The 15,070-nt window shown below is 45.4% G+C and overlaps 1 protein-coding gene across 1 annotated transcript in view; it reads left to right on the top strand.

Moving 5' to 3' along the window:
* Positions 1 to 668: 668 nt before the first annotated feature.
* slc7a6 (solute carrier family 7 member 6) overlaps positions 669 to 15,070 on the top strand; it is a gene marked incomplete at its 3' end in the record, with an annotated part of 29,046 nt that continues 14,644 nt past the window's right edge. Inside the window, exons 1-2 of the mRNA XM_080729729.1 lie at positions 669 to 1,086; positions 3,563 to 3,688. Coding sequence (XP_080585855.1) covers positions 678 to 1,086; positions 3,563 to 3,688 — 535 coding nt within the window. The 5' untranslated portion in view covers positions 669 to 677. The remainder of the gene's footprint in view (positions 1,087 to 3,562; positions 3,689 to 15,070) is intronic.

Here is a 15,070-nt window from a genome sequence, read left to right as displayed (position 1 = left end):
TATTTGGGGCAGAGGTTCTGAATTGGTGTCGAGGGAGTGTGTGTGCACAGTTTGGCAGCGACCGGGCCAACGGCGCCGGAGATTAGCTGGTAACGGACAAACGGACGGACGGACGGACGCACGGACGGACGGACGCATGGACGGACGGACGGAGGGGAAAACATACTCTCCCTCAGCCTTCGGCTGGTGGAGACAACAAAAAGTTATTCAGGATTCCAATTCAAAAGAAGCAAAAAATAGCCGATCTGCGATGCGTTTTGAGCTTGTAGATCGGCTATTTTTTGCTTCTTTTGTATGAGATACTAGAATGACAAAGTAGGGCGTAGCAATATGTAATGTGGCCCTCTGGAGTGAGTGTGGAAATATAGTGGCCCTCGCCGTCATCACAGTTGCCCACCCCTGATCTACAGCATCTATCCATCTATCCACAGTCACAGCCCTGCACTCGTCGTGTTGGGGCTCCATCCAGCAGCAGACGGGCCCCTGTTCGGGCCCCTGTTCGGGCTCCATCCAGCAGCAGACGGGCCCCTGTTCGGGCCCCTGTTCGGGCTCCAGCCAGCAGCAGCCGGGCCCCTGCTGGAGGCCCCATGGAGGGCCACGGGGACACCAAGAAGCTGAGCAGCAGCTCGGACAGCTTGTCCCCGGCGCGGCCGGACGACGACCGGCCCAAGGAGAGCATGCAGCTGAAGAAGGAGATCTCCCTGCTCAACGGCGTCAGCCTGATCGTGGGCAACATGATCGGCTCGGGGATCTTCGTGTCGCCCAAGGGCGTGCTCTTCTACAGCGCCTCCTACGGCCTGTCGCTGGTCATCTGGGCGATCGGCGGCCTCTTCTCCGTGGTGGGCGCTCTGTGCTACGCCGAGCTGGGCACCACCATCACCAAGTCGGGGGCCTCCTACGCCTACATCCTGGAGTCCTTCGGCGGCTTCATAGCCTTCATCCGCCTGTGGACGTCGCTGCTGATCATCGAGCCCACCAGCCAGGCCGTCATAGCGATCACCTTCGCCAACTACCTGGTGCAGCCCCTCTTCCCCACCTGCGAGCCACCGTACGTGGCGGCCCGGCTCATTGCGGCGGCGTGCATATGTGAGTAGCAGTCAGTGGTGGGAAGATGTGCTCAGACGTTTTGTTCAAGTAAAAGAATCAATGCTGCGATTGTAGTTGTACTCTGTCACAAGTAAAAGTCTGGAATTCAAAATGTACTTGTGTAGAAGTACAAAAGCATTGGCATCAAAAGGTACTTAAAGTCCCATTCCAAGTTTTCAAATGTGTAAAAAAATCTTTTAAAATAGCACCATCCAATTTAGGGTCAGGGGTTCAATAGCTAGGTCCATTTGGAACCAGCTCCAAGTAGTTAGGATTTGGATTTGTTAAGTGTATTGGATTTAAATTCAGAATTTCAGATTCAGTGAAGTCCTTTCAACCCCCTAAGGGCTGGGAGGTTGGCCATTAGGGATGAGATAGCATGCTTTTATACAGTGTCCAGTGTAGTTAAGATCTGTGATAGGATGTTTGTTTTATGCTCATGTCACTTGATATTCAGTTTTGTCCTATTTTTTTACTGAATTATGTTCAGCACCCCCTCTGCTTCTTCTTTTTACATAATTCTACAGTTTGTCGATATTCTCATTATTTTATGCTTTAACTATTGAAAAATAGCAGATCTACAAGCTCGCAGCACCGAGTGCTGCGCTGCGAGCTTGTAGATCTGCTATTTTTGAAAAATCATGAAAATTAGAATTGTGACCCGATTCTATAAGTGTCTTTTGAATCCTTCTAAGACTTTTTGAAAAACCTGTGTTTCTATGTCAGCAATCTGGCCAGCCATCGTCAAAGAAAAGGTACTTTTCACTTAACTGGAGCTCAGTTAGTCTGTTCTTGAGAGACTACTGTGTCAGTGGCTCTCAAACCTTTTCATGTGAAGGACCCCCAAAATGATATTTATTTGGCCACGGACCACCATCTCAAAATATTAACTTCCAGGGACCACCCATAAGCAAAATTTGAGTTACAAACGTTCGCTTTGAAAATACATATATTTTGCACATAGATTTGCACACATTTTTACGACTTTTTTCAAAAATAGTGGATCTACAAGCTCGCAGCGAGCTTGTATATCTGCTATTTTTCACTGGTTAAAGCATTCAATAATTCTAACCCTAAATGGGTTAAAGTACACATTTTTCTTTTTTTTTACTGCTTTCTAGGATTTTAGCGATTTTGATTTCAGTGGGTGGGGGGCATGTTTACAAGTGGCTAAATATGTCTTTTTAGACACAATAAGCTGTAGATTTCTTTATTACTATTTACAGTAACACTACTAGCACATCTGCCCATGAACGATTGCGGTGCATCTTGGGTATGGGCTCATTGTGTGTCTAAAAATACATATTTTACGCATGTACGCATGCTACCACCCACTGAAATATAAATAATTAAAATTGCTAAAACGCTAGAAAGCAGTAAATGAAAACATTGCAACACTCATTTTTTTCTTTTCTCTAATTACAATCTAAAATATGAACCCTAAAATATGAAGTTCTTTAATGTTGGTTATTGTGCATTGTTGTCATATCAAACAAATGTACATGAAGCTGTTTGCTCACTTAACAGTGGGCTATCTGAAACACAACACTACTGAGGTTGATCGAGGTTTATCTCAATTGAACTTTGTTTTGTGTGCCTAAAATCCATATTGTGTTGAATGCGTCTACTGTGATGGTCTCTATCAGCTGAAAATAGACGATCTACAAGCTCACAATGCATTTGCATCAACAAATAAAAACTAGACTATGTTAGGGAGGGACTAATGGAGAAGAGATCCAGTATAACTAAAAGACAAGTCGTTTTATGTTTGGTTGCGCTCGGCTGTTGCGCTCTGAAAAAAGCCGATCTACAAGCTCTGCGACGCTTTGTGACTTGTGAGCTTGTAAATTTAGTCGACTAAAACTAGACTAATACTATAACATTTCAGATGACTCAAACTAAATTACATTTTTATTCAAAAGACTATAACTAAAACTAAATCAAAATAGGCCTATGCTGAACACTGCCCTCTACTCTGTTTCCCTCCCTGACTCTTTGGTGCTTCTGAATTCAAGGATCCACATGAGTGGAAAAAGCAGCACACCAGAGTGAAAATACAAGACGGCTCAGATATTAAGTTCCATTTTGTCCTGAACGCTGACACGTTTCAGCGTGAAGCCTTCTTCAGAGCAAGTTTAAAAATACAATTCAATATGAATCCATTTATATAGGATAGAAATAATAAACGTAATATCCCACGGCGTTGTGTGCTTGTAGATCGGCTGTTTTCACTAGTTTAAATCATTTTTGAAATGATAAATACAAAACAAACTGTTTTGGGAGCAGTGATGGCTAAAAGTGTGGTGTGCTGCTTTTTCCACTCATGTGGATCCTTGAGTTCAGTTGTACCTTAGAGCTAAAGCACCCACTGCCAATCAGTGGCAGCAATCAGAGGAAGCACTCCTGATCTTTGGTACTTCTTCTCCTAGGCTTGCTCACGTTCATCAACGCTGATCTTTGGTACTTCTTCTCCTAGGCTTGCTCACGTTCATCAACGCTGCGTATGTGAAGTGGGGGACTCGGGTGCAGGACGTCTTCACCTATGCCAAGGTGGCAGCTCTCATTGTCATCATCATTACTGGCATCGCCAAGCTCTGCCAGGGTGAGTGCTTGCACCATCACAGCACTGGCACACTGAGCTTATTATTACCATGTTCTTTTTTTACCTCCCCCTACCTCCCTACCCCACAACAAAAGTCACATACATACAGTGTGCATCACATTTACACCATTTTATTTAACTATCATCAATATTTAATATCAACAAGATCAAGAATCAAGATTCAAGATTAATTTATTTGGTCCTGAAGGAAATTTGTCTTGGACATGCAGGCTGCTACATAACATACAACAGGACAAGACAGACAGAAATAAAGTAAATTACAACGAATAGTGCACAACACACAGCGCTGACATACAGGTCAAGTTAGTGCATACATTACATTACATTACACTAACAGCCTGAGTTAGCAGAGTAACAGATATGGGAATGAATGAGTATTTGTATCTGTTCAGATGTCTTTTCTTGTTTTTAACTGGGACTCTGTAACGTCTACCAGAGGGTAGCAGTTCGTATTCTGAGTGAAGGACATGAGAGGGGTCAGCAATTATTCTCTTAGCTTTCTTAACTACACTTTCCTCAAATATTGCTTGAAGGGTGGGGTGCTCCCTCACACCCATCACCTTCAATGCAATCCATACAGTTTTCTGTCAGGTGTGTGCTCTGAACAAAACACACATAACTCAGCCTTATTTCACATTACTAAATGTAACCAGACGTGCAGGGTAAAGAATACAATAAAACAGCCTTTCTTTGACCCCTTCAGAATGAGACAACAGGGAACAAGGAATCCTGACAGATTATACTCTGGGGAATGAATGGTCGTTCTGCCCTGGAAGAAACTTCAATGTAAAACAGTCACATCCTGTTTGAACACAACCACTGAAATACAACATGTTTGATTGATTGATTGAAGACTTTATTAGACGTTTGCATAGGAAAAGGTACAGTTTCATGACGGTACAGTTCACTGGTACAAGGTCTACTAAAAGGAGATCCATGAAAAGACTAAGCTTATTTCCACAGGAAACCATTTAAGTATCTCATATAACATTGAATGACAGACGAATAGAACACAGTCAGTGCCATGACGATATATTATTTTTATTTTTCAAATGCCAAGCCACCAGGTGTTGTTACGACTGGTGTGTGTTTGACCCAAATGCACAGCAAGGAGGAGGCAGAGGAAGGATAAAGCCCACCCGGGCGCGTTTATTAACCTGGAGCACAGAGTTAAAGGCACGAGGGGGGCAAAAAGGGGGTAGTGGGCGCCGCTGCAGCTCCAACTCGGTCCGGGGTCTTGAGGAACTGGAAGGAGAGGAGAAGCACGGTCAGCAATAGATCCACAAGAATTAAAGGGCAATGCCACTAATTATAAAGTCAGTCTAAAGCTCTGCTAAACTGGGAAAGCTAGTCTGCAGGTTGTACTTTACCATACGAGTGGAAAGGTGAGGATCTGACGCAGAGCTGTGTGCTGGCCAGGATCTTGTAGACTCAGGAGCTGATTGCAGACTCGGCCCAGGTGAGGAGATTGCCAATGGGAGACTGGTGTGCAGATATCTGGAACTCAGAGGTCTGCTGTGACGTACTGTGCCACGAGAGGGTGCCACAGTGCCAAGTGAGGGCCAGGACGTAACAGGACCCCCCCTCCAGGGATCGCCACCTGGCGATTGGCGAGAAACGTCGGGGTGTGCCCGGCGTCGGCGACGGCCCTTAGGACGGGAAGGAACACGGGCAGAAAAATGCTCAGCCTGGGCGGAGATCGAGGCGGGCTGGAGGCAACAGACCTGGCAGGCGGCGCTCCAGCTGAGAATGCGCCTCGAACTCCAGCAGACGTGGGGGGTGTGACGCTCCAACCAGGGTCTGCCCAGGATGAACGGAGTGCCCGGGGAGTGAGTGACGTAGGGGCGTATGGCCTCCACATGGTCTCCCGAGACAGTGAGGGTGAGGGGCTTGGTCCGGTGAGTGACAGGACCCATGGAGTGACCATTCAGCGCGAAGGCAGAGAGAGGCCTCGGGAGCGCAGAGACCGGGATTCCCAACTTCAAGGCAAACTGGCGGTCAATAAAGCTCTCATCGGCCCCGGAGTCGATGAAAGCTGGAACTGTGAACGACTGTCCCTCCCAGGCGAGTGTGACAGGGAAACTGGCACGACTGGCGGTGAGGGGCTGGGGAGTAGAGAGACGACTCACCCGAAAACCCCGACTGGGAGAAGCTACGCCCCCTGGCGTCTGTGGAGAGGACACCTTGGAGCAGAGAATGGGACAGGAGTGAACGGTATGTGTTGAGCTGGCACAATACAAACAGAGCCCGTGTAGCCTGCGGTGCTTGCGCTCAGCTGGTGATAAGCGACCCCTGGAAGTCACACGGATCTGGCCCAGCTGCATGCAGTCCTCCTCTGTGGGACAGGAGACGGCAGATGGAATTCGCTCAGGCCGAGTGTGACTGGTGGGGAATGAGGAAATAGGCTTGGAAGCAACGTAATGCTGGGATGCCCTCTCACGCTTACGTTCACGGTGTCGCTCATCAATGGAGATGGAGAGAGAGATTAGTTTGGACAGGGTAGTGGGTCTCTCTCTCTCGGCTAGGGCGTCTTTCGTAGGCTCGCTCAGACCCTGAAGGAACGTGCTGAGGAGTGCAGGCTCGTTCCAATCACAGCGGGCGGCGAGGATGCGGAACTCAGTGGCATAATCTGCTACAGAGCTAGAGCCCTGCTTGAGAGTAGAGAGAGCTGTGTCGGCGTCGTGCCCCTGGACGTCGTGGTCAAACACAGCTTTGAACTCCAAAACAAAGTCCTTGTAATTCTGCATGTAGAATGCAGACCCCTCACGACTAGAGAAAATCCAACGGCGTGCCCTCCCAGTAGTCAGGTTAGTAATGTAAGCTATGCGGGCGGGGGAGGTGGAATACATGCTAGGCTGAAGATCAAACACGTACTCACACTGCATGAGAAACTCCCGACATAGAGAAAAAGTACCATCATAGGGGACCGGGGCAGTAAGGTGAGGCTCCCGGCTGGGCACAGGGGCAGGCTGGACAGAAACGGAGGCCAAAAGGCCTGGGGATGAAGTGAGTTGTGCGTTGAGCGCAGCAACCTGGACAGTGAGATTCTTAACTAAAGAAGTAAGTTCATTAACCTGGGCTTGTTGTTGAGTGGCCTGGGACTGCTGGAGTGTAGAAACCTCCCGGAGCTCCTGCTGTATACGCAAAACGGCTGTGGATGCCTCGGACAGCAGGCGGGAATGTTGATCCAAAACTTGTCCTTGGGCCTGGAGTGGTGTGAGAGGTGGGGGCTTCTCTGCCATGCTGGCTGGGTCTAGGTGGTCAGATCCTACTGTTACGACTGGTGTGTGTTTGACCCAAATGCACAGCAAGGAGGAGGCAGAGGAAGGATAAAGCCCACCCGGGCGCGTTTATTAACCTGGAGCACAGAGTTTTTTTTTTGTTATCAATTATTTTTATTTTCCATAACATGAAATTAGAGACATACATATGAATAGAACAAGAAAAAGTAAAACATTAATCAAAAGAAAAATGCAATTAACAGACAAACAACACAAACAATAGCAAAACAAGAAAAGGAAAAGAAAACCCACCCACCCCCTTTCCCCGGACCAACACGGAATGTACAATAGTGCATGCCTGTGCTAGGCTGTTACCACTATATAGTGATTTCTTGAATCATAGCCTTAAGCTTATCTGCAATGTCCGACCACATATTAATGTTTTCTTCTTTTGCTCCGTGTAACCTTGCTATCGACTGCTCTAAATATACTATATCTAGAAAGGTCAAGGCCCACTGGCGAAACGTTAACGTATGAGGAGGTTTCCACCGCGTAGCTACCATCTTCTTCGCCGCCGTTAATCCAGCAAAGAAGATGCGCTTGCGTATATTGTTTAGTTGCAACTGTGAGACATCATTTAATAAAAATAAAGAAGGAGAAGATATGATATTAATACTAAAAATAGTTGAAAGTTTGGAGGCAACCATATTCCAGAATGACGACACATTTGGGCATTCCCAAACCATGTGAAGGAAGGTACCAATACTATTTGAGGCGCAGAGAGTGCAGTTGGGATTATTCAAAATCCTCATAGCACATAGTCTGCGGGGAGTTAAATAAGTCCGATGAACAAAATTTAAATGAATTTGTTGATGGTCTGGATTTCTAGAAGATAGCCTAATGTTAGACCATACTGTGTCCCAACAAAAGTCAGGGTCCAAATTTGGTACATCATTCCTCCAAACAGTATCAACAGATAGGGGCCCATAACTACAGTCTAATAAAAAACCATAGAGGGTGGAAACCAAACCTCTTGTTCTGTTACCATCACAGATAAACTCATGGAAGGGGTGCAATCTAAGGGGAGCTTGCCATGGGACCCCGTAGGTCCTCATGGACGTTCTCAGTTGGAAGTAGAAAAAAAGGGTATTTCCAGGCAGATTGAAGATGTCACACAAATCTCGAAAAGGTCGTAAACCATTTCTATCAAATAAGTCCCCTAATGTACGAATCCCCTTAGCCCTCCACCTTGGAAAGCGAATGGGGCGATCCTCGATTAAAAGTCTTTGATTATTGAACACTGGGGAAAATAAGTTCCATTTACAATCAATCTTACACATCTTTTCAGCTGCCCTCCATACTGCCACTAAATGAGAAATGATAGGTCCAAAGCGAACTTTGCATTGATGTGTAGTTATGTTTGAATAGATAAGATCTCTCAATTCAACAGGCTGCACTAAACTCTCCTCAAGCTCTCTCCAAGAAACCTTATTTGCTGGGTTAAACCAATTTAAAAGGGGGCGGAGCGTGAAGGCCCAATAATAAAATTTAAAGTTGGGCAATGAAAGGCCGCCATCATCTCTAGCACGTTGTAATAGAGAAAGTTTAAGACGAGGGCGTTTCCCTTTCCACACAAACTTAGATATCGAAGAGTGAAGCTTATTCCAGTATTGCGGCGGTGGTGGCAAAGGGAGCATAGAGCTTACAAAGTTAACCCTAGGAAGAACATTCATCTTTATGATTGAAACTCGAGCTTGGAGAGAGTTGGGCAAAGATGACCATCTATCTAAATCAAGACAAATCTTATTTAGAGTGTCACCATAGTTGTTCTTAACAATAGCCTGAAGAGAGGGGAAAATATCTATGCCAAGATATTTGAATTGGCTTACTACTGGGATTATGGGCGGCAGGATAGCAGATCTCATCTGATCATTTAGAGGTAGAAGGGCTGACTTCGTCCAATTAATTTTGTAGCCGGAAATGGAACTGAACTGATCAAAAATTTGAAGGACGTGAGTAATTGACTGTGGTGCATTCTCAATGAACAGTAGAATATCATCAGCATATAGGGAAATGCGATGCTGTGTGTTGTTAATCGAAACAGGAGTAATATCTGCAGACTGACGCACTGTCTGAGCCAAGGGTTCGAGTGAAAGTGCGAAAAGGAGAGGACTAAGGGGACAACCCTGCCTTGAAGATCTGCCAATCGTGAATAGCGGCGAACAGATCTTACCGGTTAGGACCATCGCTGACGGATTAGAATAAAGTACTTTAACAAAATGTATGAATGAAGCACCAAATCCCATTTTATCTAGTACAGCCCACAGGTAAGACCATTCCAGACGATCAAATGCTTTCAACGCATCGAGCGACAACACTGCGGCGGGGGTCCTCAGCTCCTTAGCCCTATCGATGATATGCAATAGTCGTCTAGCATTATCAGAGGCTAGTCTAGTTCCTATGAAACCTGTCTGATCACAGTGTACTAAGGTGGTCATAAAACCCTGCAAGCGACGCGCAAGCACCTTAGCAAAAACTTTTAGATCAGAATTCAAAAGTGAAAGCGGTCTATAGCTTGCGCAATCTGTGGGATCCTTGTTCTTCTTCAACAATAATGATATAATAGCTACATTCACATCCCTGGAGAAAGAGCCACTTTCAATTGCATATCGAAACATGTCTAGCATCAGCTGACCTAGATCTTCCCAAAAGATGGCATAAAGTTCAGGGGGTATCCCATCCAAACCAGGCGACTTGCCCCTACGCATTGCGAGCACAGCTTCCTGTAATTCCGCCAGATGGAGCGGTCTATCTAAGGCTTCCGCATCCGCCTCGCTAAGGGTTGGTAACTGTATGTTGGATAAAAAATCATTGCATACTGCATCATCGTGAATGACCTCGGAGGTGTAGAGCTCATCATAAAAAGCACGAAACGTGGCATTGACCTCTTTGGGTTCTGTAACCATGGCTCCCGTTGTTGATTTGACACTAACAATATCAGCAAAATGCTCATTGGATCTAAGACGTAAAGCCAGTAAGTGACTGGGTCTTGCACTATTAAAATAGTAGTTTTGCCTTGTGCGTTTCATTTGAAATTCTGAGCGGCGCTTGAGAATGGAGTTAATTTCTTTCTTAACTAGCTCTCTCTGGGTTGCTGTACTAACATCAAAGTTATTTTGGAGAGAATTATCCAAAGTAGAAAACCGAGATTCCAATTCCACCAGTTTGGCTGACCTTAATTTTCTCTGAGTGGACGCATAGAGGGTTGTATTACTCCTGATAAAGCCTTTAATTGCATCCCAAAGAATTCTGGGATCCTCAACTGAGCCTGTATTGATATTTATAAATTCGCGCAAACCAGTTTGAAACTGAGCTACAAATGCCGCATCGCGCAGCAGTGTGGTGTTAAACCGCCATCTAGGAGCTCTATCTATAACCTGTTTCAGTGAAGCAACACACAGCACCGCCTTGTGATCCGAGAGTGACATTGGGAGCAACTCTACCTTGGCAATTTTATGAAACAAGCTAACAGGGGCAAAAACGTAATCGATCCTAGAGAATGAAGCATGCCTACCCGACAGAAAAGAAAAATCTCTAACCGTTGGGTTCATTAAACGCCAGATGTCGAGTAAGCCAGTTGAGTTTGCCCAAGCACGTAGTTCTGCAGACGCTAGTGCTTGTTCTCTGCTTTCTACCCCAGTGGATCTATCTAGGTTATGTTGCCATGTTGCATTGAAGTCAGCACCAACAATGATTTTGAAATCCGTCAGTTCCAATAAGGTTTTAGTTAGTAATTTGTAAAACTCTTTGTCTAAAACATTTGGAGCATACACAGAGACTAGTGCTAGCATTTTACCCTCCAAGCGGATTTTAGCAACAGCTATCCTCCCGTCACCGTCAGACCAATCACCCAAAAAATCCAACCTAAGGTTACGTCTAGCCAATATGGCTACTCCCTTGGTTTTGGAAGAAGCAGCTGAAAAGGCTAAAACACGATAATGTTTATTAGCCAATCGGTTGGAATGCTCTTTTAAAAGATGAGACTCCTGTATAAATGCAAAGTCAATTGATTTAGATCGCAAAACCCCCAAAATGCTGGTTCGCTTATGCGGTATATTCGCTCCCCTTACATTGAAACTTAGAAATTTATATTCTGTCATAATTGTGGTTCAAACCATACGCACAGCAAGCACAGTAGAACATTTTAGAATTTCCTAGTTGGTCCCTCACAACAAACCTTCCCCACAGAAAAACAAAACAACCCCAAAAGGAACAGAAAGGAAAAAACAACATCAAACGAACATAAAAAAACACATAACATTGAAGCTTGAGGGGGAAAACCCCATTAGCATCAGAGTGCACAAAAACAGTTCCCCACCCCATCAACCTATTAGTCAACCTTCATTTCACTCTGTCAGAGAGTGCAAACAAGTAACTGCCCAAAAGTAACCATACATTGCCCTCTGGTGATTATGTAAATATATAACAGATCACCAAAGTAAAAACAACAACAACAAAAAAGTGCCTTCTTGTGGCTGAATAGCTCTCAAACATTCCATCCGCTCAAATTATGATCAATCTCCCCACTTCATATCACTTAAATAAATGAGAATGGTATGTTAACATTTCTAGTAAAGAAGGGGGAGAGAAAAAAGAAAAGAATAAAGGGAAAAAAAATGAGGGGACTATAACAACTGTAATAATAATAATCAGTCCAGCACTAGGCCCACTTAGAATGTGATAAAGCCCTATAAGCCACGTTAATGCAAATAACCAAACACTTGTGACAGATAAGTGGAAATAAGGCTGTCACCACGACAAGGCACTAATATAATATTAATAATAAAAATAAATAAAAAGGAAATCAGTGTATATGATATAAAAAATATATGCACTTATATATGTAGTTAGAAATAGAAATTAAAAGCACATCCGGGGGGCCATATGCAGCAAAGCACACACAGTGTTAATGCATACTGCGCCACATACAGCCCCCCCCATGCATCCATGTATACAAACCACAATTACTAATTAGAAGGGGGAAAAAAAGAAAGAAAAGAAAAGTCTGTATACATAAGTATTTACATAAAACACAGTTATGTATGATCAGGAAACCATATACAACACAGCACACATAATGCATACTGCGCCATATACAGCTCCCTGTACATGCCCAAAAGGCCAGTGCAAACTTAGATAAATGTCAATCATATTAGTTAAGTCTGTTTCCGTCTTAAACAGTAAACTACCATACTTCAAACAGTGAACCTACCCAATCACGACTACAAAATAAATATCCCAATACAGAGCTCCCCTCTCCCCCCATCAAGAAATTAACATTTTAGAAGACAACAAGTAAAGTAGGTAAATAACTACCCCCCCCCCCCCCCCCCCCCCCCCCAGACAGCGGATCCACAAGCACGTAGAGCCAACGCGCCACGAGATCGTACATCCGCCAGCTATTGAGATTAGAAAAAAAAGGAAAAAAAAGAACGAGTCAATGAGCCAGGGAGAGAGAGAGAGAGGAGAAGCAGAGATAGGCAGAGAGACATAGAGAAAGGGCGGGAGAGCGAGTGGTCTCTGGAACCGCGGAGCCTTCACAATTTAGACCATATTATTTATATCTGTTTCACCTTAAACAGTAGGCTACATTACTCAATACAAAGGCCAAAGCCCAGTCTCGCCCTCCTACCCGAGAAAGTAGCGTTTTAGGAGGCATAAACGAACCATAAACTAACAACCAACATAGCCGCCATTACCTAACAGAAAGAGAGAGAGAGAGAGAGAGAGAGAGAGATAGAGAGACACACACACACACACAGCGAGAGAGAGAGCCATAGAGAGAGAGAGAGAGAGAGAGAGAGAGAGAGAGAGAGAGAGAGAGAGAGAGGGAAAGCCGAGATAGATAGAGAGACATAGAGGGAAGACGAGAGAGAGAGCAGGCTCCGTCTGAACCGCGACACGGAACCCGTTAGACAAAGCTTAACAGAGAGAGATAAAACCCTCTAGACCTATATAGTAAGCAGCACAACGCTCAATAAGAGCAAAGAAAAGGAATACAATAATAACAAGAACAATGTCCATTATATTCAAACAAAAAAGACAGTGAATTATGCTTATAGCTTTAGCAGCCCTAAATCCTCTCTCCTTGCGGTAACCTAAATTAAAACGAGTAACACCCATCTGCTTACAGATCTTGTTAAAAAATAAAATATATCTTATTCTTCGATACAAATAAAATAGGTATTATGAAACGAAACACTTGAAAACACAACGTCAGGTCAGATGATGAGTCCAAAACAATAAGTAGGCTTACATTAACAACTCACCCTTTGGGGAGGAGGAGGAGGAGAGAGTGAGGAAAGAAAGACGCTGCGTAAAAGTCATCTCCAAAGTCTCAGCCAGCTTACCAACAGTCCATTAAAGGCAAAAGGATATCACATCGGCAGAATGTGTTTGAAAGCACGCGATCACGAAAGCAAAAGTGTCCCTGGTAAAAGTTAGTTCTCTGTAACTGTCGTCTCATCATCCTGCGTAGCTAGAGTCTCGTCCGCAGCACCTGGAGTCTTGAACTTATCCTTGCAAAAGGCCAGAGCTTCCTTGGGTGAGTTGAAAGTAGAAGTCGCCTCATCCACGGTTATCCAGAATTTGCTCGGGTGCCTTATTCCGTATTTCACTCCTTCCGCGGTGATGGAACGTAGGAATTCCTTTACTGGCCCGAAAGCTGCCCTTCTCTTTGATGTTTCAGCAGACCAGTCGGGGAAAATATACACCTTTTTGCCATTGTATGTCAGTTGGCCTGCTTTCCTGGAGAGCTGGAGTATGCGTTCCTTTACCCGGAAAAAATGGATCCTTGTCAGGAAAGCCCTTGGCTTATCAGAACGTGGATTGCCGGTCCGATGAGCACGATCCACCTCCGGGGGGGAGTCGGGAAACTCGTCGGGGAATGTTTTCTGCAAAAAAGACTGGATAAAGGCCACTGGGTCAGCCTTTTCTAGCCCAGGAGAGATCCCAATCACTCTTATGTTGTTCCTACGACTCCGGTCTTCTGCTATGACGAGCTTCTCCTCCAGATTAGCACATCTTCTCTCCAATTCAGTGATACACATCTGCAAACTGTCCATGGAGGAACCAAAGTTCTCAATGGCCTCCCCATGTTCAGCCACGGTCGTGTTCAGCGTGGCGACTGCAGGACGCAGCTCCTTTCCGAAGTCATCAATCTTCTTCAGTAATTTCTTCTCCAAGCCAAGCATCATGGGTTGAATAAAACCATCCATAAACTCTTTCAGTGATTCCTTGAGGACCTCGCGCAGCATGCTCTTTGTAACCGGAGCGTCAGCGTCGCCCTGCATTGCGCCGGCCATGTTGTCAGCGTTTGCGGTCGGAGACCTGGTACTCCTCGACCTCGTGTTAATCGTATTCGGCATGAAACACGAAACAACTGCAAAAACAGACGCTCACCAGTGTTTTGGGCGTTTAAAGTCTCAAAAGAACTATAAAGGCAGTAAAAAATGGGCTTAAAAAATGTGAAAACTATGCACCTCCACAGAGCTCAACAAACGCGTCCTACTCGGTCGCCATCTTGTCGGAACTCCCCTGGAGCACAGAGTTAAAGGCACGAGGGGGGCAAAAAGGGGGTAGTGGGCGCCGCTGCAGCTCCAACTCGGTCCGGGGTCTTGAGGAACTGGAAGGAGAGGAGAAGCACGGTCAGCAATAGATCCACAAGAATTAAAGGGCAATGCCACTAATTATAAAGTCAGTCTAAAGCTCTGCTAAACTGGGAAAGCTAGTCTGCAGGTTGTACTTTACCATACGAGTGGAAAGGTGAGGATCTGACGCAGAGCTGTGTGCTGGCCAGGATCTTGTAGACTCAGGAGCTGATTGCAGACTCGGCCCAGGTGAGGAGATTGCCAATGGGAGACTGGTGTGCAGATATCTGGAACTCAGAGGTCTGCTGTGACGTACTGTGCCACGAGAGGGTGCCACAGTGCCAAGTGAGGGCCAGGACGTAACAGGACCCCCCCTCCAGGGATCGCCACCTGGCGATTGGCGAGAAACGTCGGGGTGTGCCCGGCGTCGGCGACGGCCCTTAGGACGGGAAGGAACCCGGGCAGAAAAATGCTCAGCCTGGGCGGAGATC

Source organism: Nannobrachium achirus (genome assembly GCF_963921795.1).
Source record: "Nannobrachium achirus genome assembly, chromosome: 7".
NCBI lineage: Eukaryota > Metazoa > Chordata > Actinopteri > Myctophiformes > Myctophidae > Nannobrachium > Nannobrachium achirus.
Note: the sequence above shows the minus strand (reverse complement) of the source record. Positions and strands in the feature narration are given on the sequence as shown.